This window comes from Neopsephotus bourkii, unplaced genomic scaffold, assembly GCF_033783945.1.
Source record: "Neopsephotus bourkii isolate Nb327-2 ecotype Australia unplaced genomic scaffold, CSIRO-AGI_Nbou_v1 NB_1080, whole genome shotgun sequence".
NCBI lineage: Eukaryota > Metazoa > Chordata > Aves > Psittaciformes > Psittacidae > Neopsephotus > Neopsephotus bourkii.
Window position 1 is genome coordinate 3,275,460 of NW_026901568.1, and position 22,113 is coordinate 3,297,572.

General features: G+C 38.2%; 1 protein-coding gene across 1 annotated transcript in view; it reads left to right on the top strand.

Annotated features, from left to right (window-relative positions):
* Nucleotides 1-22,113, top strand: part of LOC133216993 (contactin-6-like) — a 141,442-nt gene that overhangs the window by 99,710 nt on the left and 19,619 nt on the right. The window contains 1 exon segment of the mRNA XM_061362123.1: nucleotides 15,869-15,996. Coding sequence (XP_061218107.1) covers nucleotides 15,869-15,996 — 128 coding nt within the window.

A 22,113-nucleotide genomic window follows, 5' to 3' on the forward strand; every position in this document is an offset into this window, starting at 1 on the left:
AACTTTGATGCCAGAGGCCTCTTTGTCTTTAGTGGTGGTCATACAGTTCTGTGGATATAAACCTGGTTGAGAACAAAGCCAAACTGAATACACGCTGGTAATTGTATGATGCATATGTTTGTGTTCATCAGCAGTTAATTCACTGCAATGCTATCAGACCTGACTGCTTACCGCACACAAAGCCGGAGTGAATCAGCTTCATGTAGGAGACATCAGTGGAGGCTTCAGGGAAGCAGACTATACCCCCAGGCTACGGCATAATTGCTTCACAGCTGTACAGGTTGTATAATAAGCCATAACTACATCAGCCTCCATATTCTGTCTCTTCTGTTTAGGCAAGATTTAGCCACTGGGCCAGCATACTGGTATACTCCCCCAACAAATGGAATGGGGTTGCATGGTCTTTGCAGGGCTTTGTTGACATTTTGTCTGCGATGGCCAGTAGCTTATCTGTGAGTTAACACAAACCATCTACATTATTACATGCTAATGTCAATTAAACAGTAAAGCATTAAAATCAAAAGCAACTTAAGTTGTGAACAGTATGCACAATATATAACTGTGATGATATTTCCATATTCAAATATAGACAGAAAAATGGGCAACAGTGTCTAAGAAAGAGCTGTAATCTTTATTAGCAACCCTTTTAGTTTACAAATATAACAGCAACATTGCTTTAGCCTATTATCATTTTCAAAGACCAAACCCAGAATTAGTAATTCAAAAAGCCCTGGAAATTGAACACCAGATTTTGTGCATAGAACCTCATGGAGGTTAGTTTGGGTCACATAGGACATAATTATCATAAATTAAAACAACATTATCTAAAACTGTGACACAAAGAAGTATTTCCCATGTTACAGTAACGTACAATGCAGCTAAAAGTAAATCAGAGAAGTATTTGTGAAAGAAAGTACAAATCTGAGAAGTATTTCACATATGTGCTTGCAATGAAACAGCAATATTTTGGGTAAACAACCCATGCCACAGGGCATAGAGAACTTTCCAATTATTTCCCCACTTTCACCAATAGCAGTTTGATGATGAAAAATAATTTTCTACTTAGTGTTCAGTCAAATCTTTATTTGCATTTTGATTGCACTGTCTATTCAACAAAGAGCTGCTCATCCTATCAGACACAGCCTATCCCTACAGTATGTAGAAAATATGCTCAGTATACAGTTTCCTACAGGTAGTCCCTGGATTTTCTGACACTGAAAAAAGGATTGAGGAAAGCACTGTTTAAGACTTAAATTTCAATAGTTGAATTAAGCCTAGATCTTGAGATTCTAGTAGCCTGATATTCCCTCATCTGATTTGCTTATAAAAAATACTTACATACTGCATACAGTATTTACATGTGCGTCTGTATTAATTTACTAACAATAATTATAAGCACATTGTAATTTTTGAGCATCCCAGAAGGCCTTCTGGCATTTAGCAGGAGTAAACAAAAGGAGGAGGATTTACACTGAGGCAAAGGGAGAGACTGTTTAAACTCTGTGTGCAAAATATTACCAGTACATCCACTGATGCAAAGTAGAATTTGAGGGTTTTTTGATTGTTAAATAACAAAATAGTTAATGATGTCACAGTTTTAAAGGAGAGAAAATAAATCGTCTACATAGTATTTTCCCAGAGATCCTTGTGACAGAAAGCAGAGAATGAAATAAGGATTTGTATGTCTGTAATAAAGTACACAGCTAATTAAAATACTAAAATCACATGTATCTTTGCTCCTAATAAAGAGAAGGAACCTGGTCTGCCTTTATATATATGATTAAGCATGTCACATACAGATTAACTATTTTAATGAACTTATTTCTGCTCCTTTTTTATTGCCCAGCAACTATAATCTCTATGGACTCCTTTACGAGCTTTAAGAAAATATAAAATAAGAAATTGGTGCAGTTAGAAGTGCTGAAAAAAAGGAAATACAAATCCCTTACTGTTCTGTCAGCAAAACTGTGATGGACACATTGCTAAATAAATCAGATCACATAACTTCTTCAGAATATTATAGAAATTCAGCCTTTTGTTACAGAAATAGTGCAACTAGACCTTTTCTACCTTAAGGGATAAGAATATTCTTTCTTTTCCACATTCTTTCTTTCAGTCACGATAATAGTTTATTTGCAATAGTCATGTATACATGGTTACTGCTCTCCCTGATCATCTGAGTTTCACAATATGACAAGATAACACTGCTTTATAGTAATGTTAATTTGTAAGTATGCATAGAGAGGTGGGTTGACTAGGAAGGGCTAATTAATAAACTATATTAATTAAAGGACCATGAAATATTTTTTGTTTGCTCTGAGGATTTATTTAACAAACATTCTTAGGTTTACGAAGCTGCAGTATTTGGGCCCCTGAAAAATATGTTAACATTTCCTGAGTCTGAATCTTTTGCCGTGGGCCACAACTGGAGGTCCTTAGCCCTTGATCCCCTTTTCAGGGCACAGACAGTTTACACCAGTCCTGTTTCTCGTTTTCTCTGCGGTTTGAATACATCATTGCCCAGATCTGATTTATGTAAAATATTTTATTGCAATTGATGCACATACGTAAATCCTAAAAAATCCCAGATAAATCAGGTTTTATATTAGATGGTAAAACAAAGCCTAAACATACCTGTACCAGGTCTGCTTACTGCTCCCAGTCTTCATGTCCCCTCTTCTTTGAGTATTTGTCCTGGGTTCAGCAGTAGCAGTCATTTTTCTCTTTCTTAGTAGCTGGTGCAGTGCTGTGTTTTTGACTTTCAGCCTGGGAACAGCACTGATAACACCGATGTTTTCAGTTGCTGCCCAGTAATGTTTACTCTGACCAAGGACTTTCTGAGTCTCATGCTCTGCCAGGGAGGAGGGGAAGCCGGCAGGAAGCAGAGACAGGACACCTGACCCAAAGTAACCAAAGAGGTATTCTGTACCACAGCACATCATGCTCACTATATAAAGTGGGGGCAGTTACCCAGAAGGGTTAGATCACTGCTCAGTCAGGCTGGGTATTGGTCAGCAGGTAGTGAGTGGTTGTATTCTCTTCCCTTGTTATTTCCCTTATCATTATTATTATTGGTGGTAGCATCAGTGATTTGTGTTATACCTTAGTTACTGGACTGTTCTTATCTCAACCTGTGAGAGTTAGATTCTGTTGATTCTCCTCCCCATCCTTCCAGGGGTTGAGGGGGGGAGGAAGGGTGGTAGTGAGAGAGCAGCTACATGTCTGGGCTTAAACCACGACAATATTCTGCTTTAAAATTTTCAGAAATAGCTAAATTCCAGCTTCATTCATATGGCTTACCCCCTTAGTTATGGGATTTATCTTTGGTTCTTGCTACTTGCTGCCTTAGAGAGGGTATTCAAGGTTATCAGCTGTAGGAATCAAAAAGAAATTCCACAGTGGTTGGCTAATCCTAGCTACTTTTACCTGCTCTCTCTTCATGTGATCCCGTGGTCAGCTTCTTTGGATCATGCAGCAGTACAGCTGCAAGTTTTCTTTTCAACAATTAACCCCCTTCTTTGGATCAAAGTCTTGAGAAATTGGCTTTCAGGAGCAACAGCACTTGTCTGGTGGGCAGCTGTTTGAAAAGATTGTTTGCCCTTTGCCAAAGGTGTGACTTCCTCCTGGCATGTGCTGTGGATTTTAGCTCAATGTAGAAATGAAATGTGACAAAGAAGAACAAGCTTAATGTTCTGAACTCCAAGCCTGCAGATTTTGACATAGGTAAGAGCTATTTTCATATGTGGTCATATATTCTCAGCAAGTGCAACAGGGCTTTTCTTCATCTCACTTCTCCCTTCTATCACCCAACATGTCCACTGAGGAAGAGTAGAAGGGAACAGTTCATATATAAAATAAAACAAATTTGCAAGTCTAGACACTGATCTCATCATAAAAATATGTCTTGTTAGTGCCTTCAGTGGATTCAGGATCCGATCCCTCAAGGGGAACTTATAAAAATCCTTTTTGATTTAAGCATTTAATAAATGGGAATTGCAGCCCCTTTTGCTTTACCAGAGAGAGGTGCTATTCCCTCACCATGAGTTGAGGATCACCAAACACTGTAGTGAATGCATACAAACATATGTGATTCACTCCACTCAGAATTTAAATTAGGATAGCTGAGAAATGAGGTAGGCTGAAGGAATGCATTACTCATACTTTCCATGCATTAATAATCAGCAATAAGCAAATATTCATAATTTAAATTGTTTTCTGGGACTGGACAAGAAGTATGCTTAGGGGTCAATAATACATGTTCAATGGTTGTTGGCTCCTAGTCTTGCTTTCACGATTCAGTTCAGTACTATCTCTGTGAATGATGATAGCTGATCCTCTGCCATAAATAAAGCTGCTCTGTGTGGTAAAATCATCCCTCCCATTCTACACTTAATTTTGGTGGTTTGCACTCAATTTCTTGCCATTATTCAAAGGAAACATAGGAGAATAATTAAACACCAAAATTAAAACCTGTCTTTCAACAGCCTTATGCAAAGAAAACTGAGCAGGTGCTGGATCAGAAGACGTCTAAGTTTATGGGTGGGGGCAATTATCTGGTAATTGCTGAAGTCTTACAGCTGCCCATTGGAATGTCAAAATCAAGGGGATTTTCCTGCTCTCATGTGAAATGCAAGGACCCAACAGGTTTCATTACCTGCAAAGTGAGGTCTGCCCACAGCTGTGTGCTGCATCTGAATTGCTTTATCAGTTTCCTGGGCAGGACCCTTCTTCCTACAGCCTTCAGAGCACTCATGGTCACCATTTGTTTCTGCATATGTTATGCTGCTCCACTGCTTCTAAAACCATGGACATTTCAACGCATTTCAAACTGTTTTGTTATTTGAGAAAAGAATCCTCTCTTGTGATTGCTGTTGTAATTAGAGAGATAAGGAGTTAAAAAATAAAGGGAATTAATTGGTAAACAGGAGGAGTCCTTGATCAACTGATCAAATACAACATACAGCGCATATTGCAGTGCGAAATAGCATTTCAGCTTGAAAGAATTTGAGAAGAAATCTGTCAGGGCAGTTCAACAAACTTCAATGAAACATTTCAATTAAGAGAATGTCAACATTGTTTGTTTACCTTGTACTGAAACCTTCCAGAATATCCATTATCTTAAAAAAAAACAACAACCACCAAACAACAAAAAAAACGTGCTTGGGGAGGAAAGAAGACAGAATGGATTGAAAATGCCAAAATTTGCACTAGTCTACTAAAAAAGGAGAAGATTGATGTCACTTAACTTTAATTTAGCTGAAGTCAATATTTGGTCTACAGTAGTTATTTACATTTCTTGGCACTCAACTCTGTCTTACATGAGATACCTAACTTTTAGATGAGCAAAGCCGGGGGGATGAAACCTATGCACAGTCTCTGAAAAAGAACCCCTACCTATACTGAAATCAGACCTGACGACTAGCACAGGCAAAGAGCTTTGCTTGTCATGCTGCTTAGTGCCACAAACCATCCTGCTTTATGCACCCACTGTCTGGAGATAAAGGTGGTGTAGACATTTCTTTGGTGGCAGCAAGTTTCATATAAAACATATTTTCTCATGCTATTCCAGTTTTCTCAGCAATTTAGCTAGGCAAATAGCAATGGGATATTAATATTACTATTATTTTATTTTTTAAGTCAGGTGTTTGAAGCCTGGATTAAGTGTATCTCTATTTTTTATCCTTCTTGCTTTTTTACAAAAAGGAGCTTTGCATAGCTTTGATATGCCTTAACCCTTCTATCTTATCAGTGTCTGTGTGCTTGTAAAGAAGTTCATTTCCTGTTTTAGTTTTTAAATAGAGCACTTGAAAAGTGGGCATTGGTGATCACAGCAATTCCAGATATCTTGGACGCCATCACTGTAAGTCAACATGAATACAAATTAAGCTTATCTGTTGATGAAATTCTACTTTTGCTTAGAGAACCAATAGAGTTGATTCCACATCTGCTAAATCTGATTAATCATTTCAGTTCCATTCCTTGCTGACAGGCTGATAGAAATCAAAGGCATGGATTCACCTGCCAGCTTCCAGTGGCTGGTCTGAATTTACATGTTAAGATACGGGAACTCCTACAAAAGATGAGATTACTGTATAGAATTGCCTTGGGTTTTCATCTCTCAGGCCACACTGCCACTGCATATTTGGTGCTAACCAGACAAAGCCATCATTATACCCTTCCTGAGGGAATGCTGAGAGCTGCAAGGTATACTCCATGGTCTAGCTAAAAATATCTTATGCTCATATTATCATATAATCATAGAATAGTTAGGGTTGGAAAGGACCTTAAGATCATCAAGTTCCAACCCCCCTGCCATGGGCAGGGACACCTCGCTCTAAGCCATATCACCCAAGGTCTCGTCCAACCTGACCTTGAACACTGCCAGGGATGGAACATTCACAACCTCCCTGGGTAACCTATGCCAGTGCCTCACCACCCTAACAGGAAAGAATTTCCTCCTTATATCCAATCTAAACTTCCCCTGTTTAAATTTTAACCCATTACCCCTTGTGCTATCACTACAGTCCCCAATGAAGAGTCCATCCCCAGCATCCCTATAGCCCCCCTTCAGATACTGGAAGGCTGCTATGAGGTCTATTATAGTTACTATTATAGTTGCTATTATAGTTTCTCTGTAAAGGTAGCAGAAAAGAGGGTGCTACAGGAGACTAATGGAGGCAGCCATAATATGTTTCTTGAATATTTGTTTGCTATCAGCAGTGGTATTTTTCTGGTTTCAGCACTGGCTGTAGACATAAGTGTGCAAGCATTTGTCCATGCATCCCTCTGAATAATGTAATTGAATCTAGGAGGAATATAAAACACATCAGCACTCACTGAAGAGTGAGTACACATGGGCAAAAATATGTGGTAATCCAGCACAACTAATGATATTGGCATTAAAAAAGTTTTACAACCAAAGGATTGCTCAGACTGACCTGAAGCACCTTCAGTCTTTCCTTCTTTGTGGCCTCCATGTTTCCAGGTATGTCAGTCTTCTCCCCCAAGCTGAGAGCAAAGACATTGGTATGGAAAGAATATAAGTGAAAGATGAGGATGGAGATACAAGGAAAACGAAGAATGAGCACAGATGAGGGAAAGAAAAATACAATATTTTATTTTTCTTCTTAATCTTATTCTGCTTTGTTTTTTCATTTTATTCTTTCTCTCTGCTCTTTCCATCTGAAGTCCATCCACTGCAGAGCAATGAGAAGGCAGAAGGGGACCCCCACTAATACTTGACCCAATGAAAAGCTGGCAGGCACCAAATAGAGAATATTAGCGCAATGGAAGACATAAGAAAAGGGCTTTTCATTTCTATTCTCTCTCCTTAGAGAGTTTCATAATGGAACAAGCCAATAAACCTAATTTCATTATGTATTACTGAGTACTTAATGCAATAGTGTTTAGCATATCAGATACATGAGCATCAAATAAGCAAATGAACCATATGTTCTCACGTATAAGAATGACAACCTGTATGGTGCGTATTTATTACAATTTCTCTTTCCTATGACACCTCTCTAATACAATTTTAAGTTGTTCCTACTCAACTCCTGGGAACCTTGTTAAGGTGAGCCTTTCTGAGGGGCTGTCCTACACAATGAAATGTCCCAAGCAATCTGTCACTCTTCCATGTCATATAGAGTTGTAATAAACGAAACCCCAGTTGTGCTTTCTCTCCCTTTCAGTTCATGTTCTATCCCTGCTTCATGCACATACTCTGATTGATGTTCAGGATTTGATCTAAAGCCAGCTAGTCTCATTGGAGTTTTTCCATTGATTTCACTAGGCTGTGAATCAAGATCCCTAATTAGGAGTTTGTACAAAAAATAATGAGAGAATGCAACCTTCTGTGCTTCTTTTCTGGTCCAAGTTGTACTGCCATGTGCATCATTATGGTTGCCTACTCTGGTGTATATTGCCATAGCATACCAAAATACTATTATTGGATGAAAAACATATTGCACAAACATTAAATAAAAGAGAGTTCCTGATCCCCAAATTTTTCAAACTAAGCGTAACATGAGAAGTAACAGATCAGAAGCTGTTGGGGAGGTGATGCAAAAAGGCGCAGTAAGTTATTAACATGACAGGTACATGGGCTGCTGCCCATCATACTGTATGCATGATAAACAGTCTTCGAGGGAGGAGTTTCTGGGATCATTTTGAGTGTGAAAGGTTATGTGAACAAAAGCATAGTAACAGCACCTTGAAACTATGTCTAATGCCTGGCCAACATTCAGGATGTTGTCAGTAGGAGGATACTAAGATCTCTGGTTTAACCATGAGGTTTTATTACAAAGAAATGTTGCTATTTTGTTACTACTTTTCTATCGGAATTAAAAATATTTTCACATTTTCAGTGAAAAGAGGAGCTGCTTAAGGGACACACACAAGTGGTAAAACATGACTCACGCATTAAAAAGACATAAAATTTCTGTGCTCTGTGATATTTCGCACAAGGATGTGGGTCTAAAGCTTCAGTGAACTACATACAATCCTTATCGTTACCACTCAAATTAAGCATAAATTCAATAGCCCAGTGAGGATAGCTCCAGGGTTTCCTATAAGCCTGCAGTTAGCCCAACCAAGGGCACAAGAAATTAGAAGTGATGAGAGCTAAAGACATGAGAGCAAGGGCGTGTGTAGCTGAAAGATGAGTCATCAGCATGGAAGTTAAAATCAGTGAAAATGAACACTGTTCATTCAATATCTATAATGGATGTATGTGCACATGAACATGCCATGAAGGGCTTTTGAAAGGAAGCCACTACCACACTGTGTACCTGGTGTCAGTTGCTTGTTGTATATATAGAATTACAGCAGGTTTTATTGTACTTTTATTTTTGAAGTATGTTCTGACAAGAAGATAGGGAAGAAAATTCCTGTAAGTGAATTAAACTCCCACACAGAGGGTAATTCAGAGCTTTATGTACTGTTTAAATTCTACTTAAGTCCCATATTAAGGGCTTAGTTTTACATCTGGAGTGAATTTGGTTGTACGAATGGCTGTCTGAACTTCTAGTAATGTCTGAATCATAAAAATAATCATTAATGGCGGGATTATATTGAATGCTAGTAATGGGGGCATGCCATCCTGTGCTGAAAGAACTTTTCTCTGATGCACCGGAGTTACAAAGATTTCATAAAACTAGCAGAATTTGTTGGCAAATAGAAAAATTGGCAACCTTTTTCTTTGGCAATTCAGTCCATTTTCTACCGGGATTGCCCCAACAAATTTTGCAAAGTCTGGTTCCTGATCCTTTCCTTCTCATGCTCTAATACATCACTATCTTTTTATGCTATGAATGTTCACATTAATCAATGTATGGCTACATAAATACGATGTTTCATTATGTCCTGTCCACAAGGTAGAATAATAACCAAGAAATCTTTCCTTTTGCCAGGCAGGACATGGTAAGATTGGCTCTTATCTCAGTCCAAGTTTCTACTGCATCTCTCTTGTCACAATATCCACTGTTTAGATCCAGATTTGAAATAGGGCAAGGACAGACACAGGGAAGAGAAGAGCCACAGAGTGGCCATATCTTGTAAATATGACACAAGACTAAGTTCTCTATGTGGGAAAAGACCAGAAATGTGAGTGTTTAACACAGCAGACTGAGGACGACCAGGCTCACAAGCACCTTGAAACTGTCACAAAGATTTAGAAAGCTGAGAGGATTAAAGCACAGCAAGAAACATGTTTTGGTGTTGCTTTTGTTTGGGTTTCTTTTGTTTCATCACTAAACTAGTTGTTTGACAACTCTTTCTTTCCCATACACATAGAGGTGCTGTTGTCCAGTATTCCCCAGCTGCAAGTTTTGAGACATATTACTACAATATATTTAGACATGTCTAGACACATATCATTTTTGTAACTTTTTTGTTTGGTCATCACGTGAAAACATCTGTCTTACGTTTAATGCATGACTATGTTAAAAACAGGGCAAAACCAGTTTTGCTATTTTATGTTAAAGGGAGCACCATCTCCTGAAAAGAATGTATTTTATCTGAAAGCTTCATGGTGGAGTATAACTCAGTTCAGATGTCTGTATATATTGACATAAACATTTGTGTTCCTAAATTACAGAGATTTAATTAAAAAAAAAAAGGTCCATTTTTAGGAACAGAAGGGAAATTTAGGGAATAGCAAGGAACAGCGTTACAGTGTCACCTTCTATCACTGCTAATAGTATTCTTTTCTAAAATATTTTAATAAGAGTATTCAGCTAGATTGTGTAATTTTGTTTTGATCCAGATAGTTAACACATAGTTTAATGGCATTTATTTTATTTCCAGTTCATTGTCAGTCAACTCTGAAGCTCATTTATATCTGCATGCAGATAAGGGAAGTCTTCCTTTAAGCATAGTTTATTAAATGGCAATACTATTAGCATACAAATTACACTCAGAATAGGATAAACAGGTACAAAGATCATTACCATATAATACAGACAGTCGGATTCAGATGGGACTCAGTGGGACCTTTTCAAAAATACCAGAGCTGTCATCAGTAGGTACAATTCATTCACTCAGTCAAACTTTACTCACATTTACATCTGCATAAATCACTAGTAATTCTGACTCACTTGAGAGCTGTGCTCATGGTTCTGCTCCTCACTTACTTCCCCTTGTACTTTTTAATTCACCATCTCTCTTGCTTCTCAATCTTTGTAAAATTAAAAAAGTCAGTTATTGTCTCAATGTCTGCTAGCATATCTGAATATATATCTTTTCATAGCCTATGAAAGCAAGAGTGGTTTTGCTCTTGAGCAGTAAAGTGAGACTGAGAAGACAAGGTTTCAAATAGGATTTCTCAGATAATAAAAATTACTTTGCCTCTGATTTCATCAGATCCAGTATACTCCCTTTTTATCTGCACAGTGCTATGATCATGACTTCAATAACATTGTGAGGTGTCAGACACTTGATGTTAGAGGCAGACAGAAGAGTGAATCTTTACATTAAGTATCAGGGCTACTTTATTTTGAAAGGAATTACTTTACTCTCTTGAAGAGATAGCTACCCTACTGGCAGTGCTGGAAACCTGCAGAAGTAAGCTTGGTTTGCCCCAGTTTTACACCAGTATAGGTCAACCGATTTTGATGGGGATTTCAAAGACATTTGTTGTATTGAGTTAATGTAATACATATCTATGAATTAAAATCACACATCTAAAACAGATTGGCTGAACAGTATAGCAATGCACAAAATTTACCTCTTACACCTTAAAATCCAATGAGTTGACACCTCTGTCTTTTCGCAGATTTTATTTTTCCATCAGCCTTGTTAAATACATATTATTCTTTCATACTCTTAAGATCAAAGCAAATAGCCATCAACACTCTTTCACTCACATGAGACAACACTTTCGGAGATAGTTTGTTTGGCCTGGTTAATTAAAAGCTGAACCTATCAACCCTGCTTGATTTCTCAAGTTCTTTACTTAAAAAGTATGTGTGACAATTTTAATGAGCTCTCATTTCTTCCCAGTCTAATGTCTTCTACAGAAACATTGCAAAGTATTCTTTTTGAACATTAAGCAGTTTTGACTCAAGCAGACCTTGGATAGGTTTGCTTGTTTTCCCTTTCTGCATATAATGCTTATGTTGTGTAATAATGGAGTTACTCAGAGAGGGCAAGGATGTGGATCAAACCAATGGAATGAGCAGATTAAAAACAAACAAAGGGATGCCTTTTAAATAAACCAGAGAAAAACTTCTCACAGAGTGTTGTGAGACTAAAGGTTGGGAGAGACTCAAAGGGCTTTGGAGTAATTCCTGAAGACAGATTTCATCTAATATAGAAAGGCATTCTATCTAGATTCAAACCCTGTGCTGGGAAAGGGCTATGGCATCTGCTGCTGCATCCTTACCGCACCCTAACCCTCTGTCAAGGACATCCTGCGGTTGGAAAACTGACTAGACACGTTTCTGAACTGGGCTTTAAGAGCTGCCTTATGATCCACATGAATGAACTGCACCCGACACGTCCATCTTTCTGTAGGGTAAATTCCCAGGATTGCTAGATATGGAATGATATTTTGGGGTATTTCTAGTTAGCTCTTGTGTGTGGTAACTTTGCATGGATTTATGCAACTGGATTTTCATTTCTTCCTTTTGTCACAGTGACTTTGCCTAATTGAGCTGTTTACCCAGAGGCAGCACATGGGTAATTCAGGCAGGACCATAGGTGCTAGCACTAGTGTGATAAGCATTTAAGCATTTTGTAAGTCAGAGATATCAGTTTAGAGTTAGACTTATGCTTAAGCAATCCCTTGCTGCAACAGGGATTTACGAACAGCTGTGTCCCAAGTAGCATATTTCATCCTTCCTTCCCCTCTTTCTTTTGCAGTGATGCATTTATCAGGTCTGCCTCAGATCTTTTGATTTTTGTCCCTCGACAGGCACACACTTACTGAGAGAAGTCCAGTTTTCCTGGCAGACGAAATATTCTACCTACATTATATTGGACAAGATAAACTTCTCTGTCTTGTCTCAGTATGTGGAATTATCGTGTCTTCTGATGCAAATGCTATGTATCATTATCTGTAGCCTTCATGCAGTCTAAAAAGTTGTGAAAAGTAGCAGTTTTCAGCATGACTTTCAGCAGGTGAGACGTGTTTCACAGCTTCTTTTTAAAACATTTGTTAGAGCTTGATCCAAAGCCCATTAAAGGAAATATTTCCATTGCCTTCAGAATCACAGTTCCATTATTTGAAAGACAAATGGATGAGGATAAAGTGCAGCCCCTCTGAACTCGCCCATGGTATAAAGTCATGACTCTAGGGAAGCTTATGGCAACTTTGTTTGTGGCAGCTGGGTGCTCTTTTTCTTGCATTTGAAAGGCATCATCTTGATTTTCTGCTGTGCTCTGCTTTCTCATCCCTCTCCTAACACAGACCTCAGTACAGCTGGAAATTACTTTTTTTTTCCCTTTAATTCCCTTTACTGTTAACTAATTACTCTGGAGTCCTTTGTGCTTTTACATAAATTCAGCCCGAGTGTCTTATTTACTGCTAGCTCCCTAATTGTCTTTAGGTAGCATGACCTCTGTTTCAAACAACTCTGAAGCTTTTCTTAGCTCATGGTATCTTTCTGCTAAGCTCTGTTTTGATCCACCGAAAGAGCTGTTCCTGCTCAGCCATTGTTTCAGAACAGCATTTCTTCAGATCAAGCATCACCTCATCAGCTCTTGAGTGGGTACACACCCCTCTTAGTGGATAGAAGAGGACCCTGGGAATTATTCAGGTTTCAATTCCTAATGAAGAATAGATGAAAGAACATCTGAGCAAGACATGACTGAACTTTAGTGAAAAAGCCCTAGCCAGAAATCCATGGGGGACTAAGCACAGAGCATGTGCATTCCATGATTCTCCCCTTTAATAATCTGATTTTCATAAACTGTGTTTTTCTTGTATATTTACCTACACTGGAAGCTTTCAGGGACTGGAACTGCCTTCTTCTTGCCTCATGCTCACTTTTGGATTCCAGTTTGTAACTATATCTTTTAGGTACAACTGCAATAAAAATAACAGGGCTTATGATGTTGAGATGATGATGTTGAGAAAAACACTACAGCAGTTTGTTATAAAGTATTACTCAGGTATCCAATTTATGAACATTTGCTGACTCACACTTGAATCTCTTTTGATACCGTTTGATGAAGACACCGTATGTTAGCTAACCAGTCAATTGATTCAACTATTTTATCACCAGCAGCTTCTAATGAGGTTTTTTTCTTGTGGCTGGTGCAAATGAATGTGAACAAATGCATCATTAGTGCAAAGAAAATTGCAGAGGCACAGGTGGATTGCTTGCAAATGTTAAATACTTAAAACTGCCTTTGAAACACTGTCATCAGATGTGTCCCTATACCAAGAGGGAGAGGCACCCATAGTTTCTTGTTTTAATGCACAGCACCATGGATCAGTAGAGTCTCAGTTCTGTCATGATTATTCCTCCTTCCTTATCTGAAAAATGTCATCTAGTTGATACAGCATTATAGGGAAGAGCATACTTTGTTGCTTCATATTTTGCTCCTCTCCAGTTTAATATGGATATATGATGGATTATTAAACCTGAACATTTTTTCTCATCATATAACAAATTGCATGCAAACAACTGCTGCAGTACCTGGTGTTTATTGCCAAGGAAACAAAGATTTTTCATTCAAGCCTAAATCCCCTCCCCTCTCAGCTCTACACCCCAGTGACAGAGTGCCCAGCAACACAAGGATGTCTCAGTTTTTCTTTTTCCTAAATCCACCCCTGCCCTGCTCAGGGGCAGTACCTTTTGTCAGGGTAAGGAAGGTCAGACAAGAGCTGGAGACATGAAACTAGGGGGACGTGAGAAGACCCCCAGAAATCCAAGTCTAGCTTCTCTTCATCGTTTGAGAGGCTGGGAGCACATAACGGGAAGCAGAACAAGATCTAATGTGTGTTACACATATAGCTACAAGCATATAAATACCAGAGTGGAATGCAGCAAGACACTATGATGGTTTTTGTGTGTTTAATGGCTATGATATTACTGCCAGCTTCAACTTCTGCTCTTGTTATTGTTCATTTCCTTTAATAATTCATTACATCATCCAATCTTATGTTGTTAGTGATAAATATTAAATACCCAAGATGTGATGCATGAATTAGATATTTTCTCTTTATGAAAGGATTCTTGTATTAGATTTAAATGTCAATTAAAAGAGGACTATAAAAAAATAATGCAGTGCTTATGTGAGCACTGGAATGAATGAAGCCTGGTTTCCTGTGAATTTGTGACTTTCAGCTGTATATTGTCAGATGTAAGAAAGTATGACATCTGAGTGCAGCTCTTCTCATTTGAGTGCAGATTCTCTGATGCCTTACAAAGGAGTGTGCTCATGCAGTGGCCTAACTGGCAAGAGGGTCTGTACAGAGAGACCCTGATCCCACTTTCATGAATCTTCCAAGAGCTTCATGTCTTTCAGCCCACTGTCTTACTATACTCAGAAAAATTTGGTCAAGAACTTCAACATCTAACAGGAGCACCAGGTGGATGGAAGAACTGACACAAAATTAATGAAACACTATTTTCTATCATAAACTTCATCATTTACCCAATTCAGCTTTCAGTTTTAAATTCCCTACCTTTGTTATATATGTGTTCTGTATATTTGTGATAAAAATCCCCAAACCCTGAACTGCTTACCTAAGGGAAACTGAACTACATACTGATTTACACCCCAAAGTATCTCATTGACATGAAGAAGCATACGAACAAGCTTATAAATTAATTTTGTCCTTAAAACCCAGGAGTGGTCCTGAAATTACCATTAAATGCAATTTACCCAATACTCTGCAAATTGGTGTAAACAACATAGTGACTAATAAGGTGATTTGAGGGCCCTGTGAGACAGCGATGTATTTGATTTGGCTTCTTGGCTTGTGAGATGGTATTTCAGCACCTCAGCTAGTCTGCTAATATCTTTTAATAACCCTGACAAAATTGGAGAAGCGGCTGGGCTCAGACACAATATTAGTATGGCATGGGAGCACTGAGATTTGAAATAAAAAACCCAACCCATGGTGAAATATAGCGCAGTTAGGTAACAACTTGGGTCTTCTTCCTTTCTCTTCAGACTCCAAATTTTGCTTCAAGAAAGTCAGCTAGACAGGTTAACAGTCAGCTCCAGTATGTCAATATAACATTCCTAATATAGAAACCAATAATAAGCAGAGGTGAAAATTGGTTGATACATATTCAGCTTGCTGTAGAAGAGAAAAAGTATAATAGAAGAATTTAAATATTAAAAATAGAATTGCATTTCTATTATAGTTCCTGTAATACAAGTATTTTTTCTTCTTTTTTATTTTGTTCCCCAGGGTCATCTTACTAGAGGACAGCAGTCTCAGGCTCTATAATGTCACCAAATCAGATGCTGGGGTGTACACCTGTATAGCAACAAATCAGTTTGGAGTCGCCAGAAATTCAGGGAACCTGATTGTGAAAGGTACTTTAGGTTTTGGGCTTTTATTTTTGTGCTTTATGAATATTAAAAGGTAAATGCCTTTTTTCATTAGGATGCCCAAGTCTGTGCCAGTCGGTGCTAGTATTGACAGGTTTCTGCTTGCAGTTTAAAGCTGAAACTGAACTCACCACTGCCTGCAGCAAAGAAAACCTCACGACCACACCATTCCGATGATCAATTTGTTTATCAGGGAGGTCTCCCACAGAAACAGGAGGTAACATTAATAACGATATTTTCACCGCAGTACTGTCTAGACATTGCAGGTATGGGCTGAACAGATGCAGAGCCAGCGTTTGATATGACACTGAGGCAGTGCGGGGCTTCAGCGTACCCTATGCAGTGTGCTTGGATAAGATTATTCAGCTCATTTACCATTTATATCACATCTGAGACTACACAAGAGACTTTAAAGCTGGGGTGCCAAAAAGAAATAAGAAGTTATGAAGTAATCTGAAAACCAGGTGGGTTTTAGCATAGGACATGTTGCACAAGTTGCATTCCTGCAGATCCTGAAGCCACCCACTCCTTCCTTGCACCCCATCTGCTGTACACTACTTTGGTAAATAACTCCAAAACAAATCAGAGCTAAGCAAAACCTCTTCCTTGGCCCCTTTCAGGGCTTTTAATTCTTCATATTTAAATGGCCATCTTCCACAGCACTCCTCCAGTCATATTGCTGCATTAATAATGAAACAAGGGTTCTGTTAGGGTATCTTCTACACTTTCAGACTAGTTTGTTTTCCTGGATGCTAGTACTAAGGTACCTCATTTCGTAGGACTCCCCTTTATCTGTAAACATGTGACTTTTTGCTTATCTTTTCTTATGGTTTTGGTTCAATTAAACCATTTCAACTGTTAACTACAGGTTAATGTAGCTAGACAGGTTTTTTCTGAAGGGGGAATGAGGAACATCGCCTTCTCACATTACCTTTATTTTCTTTTCTATTATCTATATGAGATAAAATTTTAATTGTTTCCTTAAAAAGAAAGTAACTTGCCTCTTTGAGAGTCGTTACTATGAACTTGTCCCATCAAGTTCATCGCAAGAAGCCAAATGCTATGTCCTATAAGACAAAATGACTGACGGAATCTGATGAGATGTGCCAAAGTGAGACTACATAGTTACCCATGATGTTTCCCAAACTTTATATGGATGTCAGCAAGGACTGGCCTGGCTGCACAACCCTTCCAGCTCCAATCCAGTCATGTTTTCTTCATCTATTTTTCCTTTTTTTTTCTCCTCTTGGTTTTGCTTAAGGCTCTAAATGCATGTAATTGTCTACCAGTCACATTTTGTAGCACTCCCATATAAACCAGAAAAAAGTCTTAGGACTGGAAAGCCAAGCTACCTTCTTCTGTCCTTTCCCCTCTCTATCCTTCTTGCATACCCTCACTGGTCACAAATCTTCTCCAGCTGGACTGGATTTGTAAAAGTCAAGGCTGAGAAAACTGGGAGGCACAGGGAAGTTCAACTCAAGTGAGTTTTTCAGACCACCTTGGTGAGGCGAGGAATTTTATTTGGAGATGTGATGCTTTAGCTGGAAATGTATAAATAACTTCCCTAACAGCCATCCTGCAGTTATCAGTTTAAACATCCAGAAAATCAAGCTATGGGTTAGGAGGCCCATCACATTTAAATGGTCACATCTGCTGTAATCCTCTTTCCATCCAAAGCTGCAGCTTTGTCTGTGCTTGGTTTGAGCTTGTGGTGTGATGGCACACTCTGGCTCTGGTTCCAGTCCAGTGATGTTCAGCAGGGCAGTGTCTTTCCTGCAGTATTTTTCACCCTTCTTTGAAACACTCTTAAATACATTGTGGAACATGTTAGAGTACATTATGTGCAAAGTAATCCTTGGCTTCAAATTTTTGCTGTGCTGATGGATGGTCTATCTCCATGAGTAAGAAGAATTTGTAGAAACTTATTGCTCAGGTAGATTACTCCAGAGCTGGAGGACATGAAAAGGGATCATTTTTTGTATAGAAATTCCTATGACCAGCATATGAAATGACTATGATCTGATCTTTGATCACTGAGGCCTGCTTACTATGTTTTTTTCTATTTGGTCCCACATGATCTTTTCAGTACAGACATCTGCTTATAAAAGTATTTGAATTTGTTGATTTTAAGTGAGAAGAACAAGCCAAGAAGTGGAACTTCTGAGCTTCTGGTAAGCATATTTATCGGTTTTGCAAAACAGCTAATAATAATAATGTCTGTAGTTACAAGAAGAGCACATTATTAAAGGTAATTTGTAACTATCTCTTTTTTCTTAATATTCTTCTTTTCACTGACTTCAGAATGGTTGCTGTAGCCCACAGGCATGACCTCCTTCCTAACCTACTGCATCTGGCAAAAGTCTTTTTCATACTGATAGTCTGAAAGAGCAATTAGCATTGATGCAGTGCAACGTGTAATCTGAGATGATATTACAGCACAGCTAGCAATGAATAAACCAAGCGGTTTAGGGTTTAGGCAGCTCTGACTTCATTAAGGTTGTATACCATTTCACATATCACATACATGCATCCTAATGGAGCAATATGGGAAAATTGCATTAAAACATGAAAAAATATTTTGTTTGGCATTTATGAAGTTTATTAAAACACTGAGTAACAACATGGTATAAAAATGATCTTGTTTGCAGGGAACATTTGTTTTTGTTTCCCCTCTGGAGAAGTTTTGGCTGTTCAATTATAGGCCTCATTGCTTCAGCATTATTTTCAACTGAAATGTCAGAACTTGGAAAAGCATATCTAATGTGCAAATTAAGTTTATTGCTGCTCATTGAATTGTTTATTCTTTGTGTGAGAAGTCTTTATTATACCTCCAGCACTCACAACACCTTATCTATTTTCTCCTCTGGAATAGGATTTGCCATGTATTACATGTCTGCAGTTGCTAAGCAAGATAGATGGATAATGTAGAACCAAGAGCTTTTAAAAGCTTTTAAAAGTATTTGACATGGAAGTCTTAAAGACAACCCCATAAAAGAAGCAGAAAATATTGCACAAGTGAACCACTCTATGTCAGTGTTATCACTGGATATGAACAGGCTAGAACAACAAATAGAAAAGGATAATAAAACCATAATAAAATGGATTTTTTGCTAATAATACTAAAAAACCCCAAACAACTCACACACAAACCAAGTATAATTCACTAAAGGACAGTTTTCAATATTTATTTGGTGAAGGCAGATAGGTTCATGCCAATAATTAAGTAGACAGAATACTAATGGCATATAGATTTTGGATTTCTTGGGTTACAAGAAGAAACCTTCATGTTCTGATATTCAAAAATGCCAGTTCACTAGAGGGTTCCACAGAATGCATGTTTTTTCCCCAAATATTTATCTTTTCCCTAAGGAGGCATTCAATAGGATTTAACACATAAATGATCTCTAGAATTTTCATTCCTTCCAACAACCTCTTCTAACAGGATTGCAGATGTCTCATTTCTGATCTTTTTGCATGTGTGATCAAAAAATGACACAGGAAACTACATGAAAGACCTAATGAGGCAATCGTATTGTTAATGGAACGTCCTCATGAAGAAAAGTTTCAAAATATTCCCAGCCAGTTTTATAACAGCCAGCTGGAGCAAATGGTCCCTTCCTGTACAAAAAAAAAACATAGAATCATAGAACGGTTTGGGTTGGAAAGGACCTTAACATCACCTAGTTCCACTTCCCTGAATGACACCTCACCCCCGACAATGTTGTCCAAGGCTCTGTCCAACCAGGCCTTGTGTTCAAGGGCCAGGGATGGAGCACTGACCACTTCTTTGGGCAACCTGTTCCAGTGCCTCACCACCCTCACAGTAAAGAACTTCTTCCTTATATCTAACCTGAACTTCCCCTGTTTAAGTTTAAACCAATTATCCCTTGACAGCTGGCTTTGGTGGAGGCTTAAAGATTTTGCAAAGGCTAAGTCCTATTTGTATTCTATGGATTTTTGAATGTAACCATTGTATCTGATTACAAATTCCATGCAATACTGTTTGTACCATTCTTGCTTAGTCTTATTTTGACTTTCCATAGAAATAAATTGATTTTATTTGTAGTATTTTACTTATTTATTGAATGCTGTAATTGTGCACACTGTATTGTAGAAGAGTCAAAATGCACTGATCCTGGTGATCAACCATCCAGTACAGAGAAGCAGGAGTTACAAAATTAGGTGACATTAAGTCTTGCGGCAGTAGAGGTGATGTGGATCTTATGAAGGGTAGATATTTTACTGAGAAATTTAAAGGACAGGGAGAACTTGAGACATGGCCAATTCAGTAGTAGCAGAAAGTTTCATTGATATTGATATTGTATGAACTAAAGCAGAAAAAGTGAATTTCATCCCTGGTATATGTGCCTGTATTTGAAGTTTTAGGAGAATACCCAATTCAAAGGGCTGTCATCAGAGCAATGCAAAACAGATACACCCAAATCAGCTTTAAGCAAGACAAAATACCGGCAGCCGTTTATGCCTGGCAGCAAGGAGATCATATCAGGCTGTGGGGTCTATCTGAGAAGGCTGAGAAGCTGAACCCTCTAACCACTGTTTACTCATCCGAATACTGAGCCGGGAGGTTCTCTGTAGTTTTAAACGCTATTCTATAAAAGTTACCTGTATTTCACAATGGAATTACTTCATTTGAGATTTATGGAGCCGAGTTCTTTGACAGTGTTTGCTGAAATCAGTGGAGTTGTGCCAAAAAAAGAATTTGGCCCTTGAATCATCTGGAATTTATTGCATCTGACACACTGCTTCCAGAGAAAGGAACAGATTTCTCTAACCTAATGATCAAGTATCTTTAAGACAGTCATCTGAGGCCTTCACATTTTTGCAGTCTTTGACTCTGGAGCTGCCACAATGATAGCTATACATGGCTGTGAAGAAAAGAGTACACAGAGAAATCTGAGAAAGCATGTTCCATGCCTCAGCTCTAACTCAATGAGAACTTCTGATACTTAATGATACCCAGAAAAAAAACACTGAATTTGTTTATAAAAAAACACCAAAAAAAACAGACAAGTGTTTTCTTTGTTTTAATTGCAAAATGTTATTTGATGCCTACAGAAAGTGTACCACTGAAACCAGCGAGATCCAGTTTTATTTTAAAAAGTTAGGAGAAAATGCAATGTTCCACCTTGTACCACCAGTACCATAACAGTCATTCACCAAATGCAGCTCAGATGCTGGAAAGATGCCTTTCAGGTTTCAGTTCGTATTGCCTATCTGTACCTACATATTAATCAGTTACTGCAATGATGGTGACAGTGTGAATGAAGATGTATTTGAAGGTAAGAGGTTGGATGCCTTATCATGCATCATTCCTTTGGAACCAAGGCCTTGGTAAAATGAGAATCCTGCATTTTCAAGTACACTCTAATACAGGGTTAAGCCGGAATGCTGAGCTAATACAGTTCATGCAAATTTTCTTCTTGTCCTCTCTCATTATTTTCAGAACATATTAATATTCTTGAAAAGATTCTACTCTCATTTTATAGATGTGTCTAAATTCTCACTATTTTATAACACTTTCATGCACAAAAGCTTTATTCAAGGGAATTGCTTACAACAAAGTGGTTGTTTTCTCTAATCTGTCTGCCAGTCATTTCAAGAAAAGTGAAGCCATATAAACCTATTTCTTTCCCCTTCAGGGAGCTACTACTTCCCTTAATAAGAGTTGAAAATTTGTTTCTCAGTGTAAGGGGTTAAATGAGATTACATAAACAGTTTTTCTGTCTGTGAAGCTATCTTCTCTGAAGCTGTAACGTAAACAGCATTGTGCGGGAAACTACCACTAACATTAATATAGATTAAGGATCTCAATGTATAAAGTAAGCAGAGATCAGCAGCGATTTTGCTGTTGCTTGCAGTTTCCTGTAAGGAGCAATTTTCAAGTTTGAAGAACCGTGGACATACTTTTAACAGTCTTAGTAATGAAGTCTGCACTTTTTCAGCTGAAATCATACCTATCGACTACAGGCTTTACAAAGTAACATATGACTAATTTAGCAGGTTGCTTCTGACATCTGCTTGCTCTCAGAGGCACACTGTGCTCATTGCATTGACACTGCAAAAGTAATAGGCTACACACAG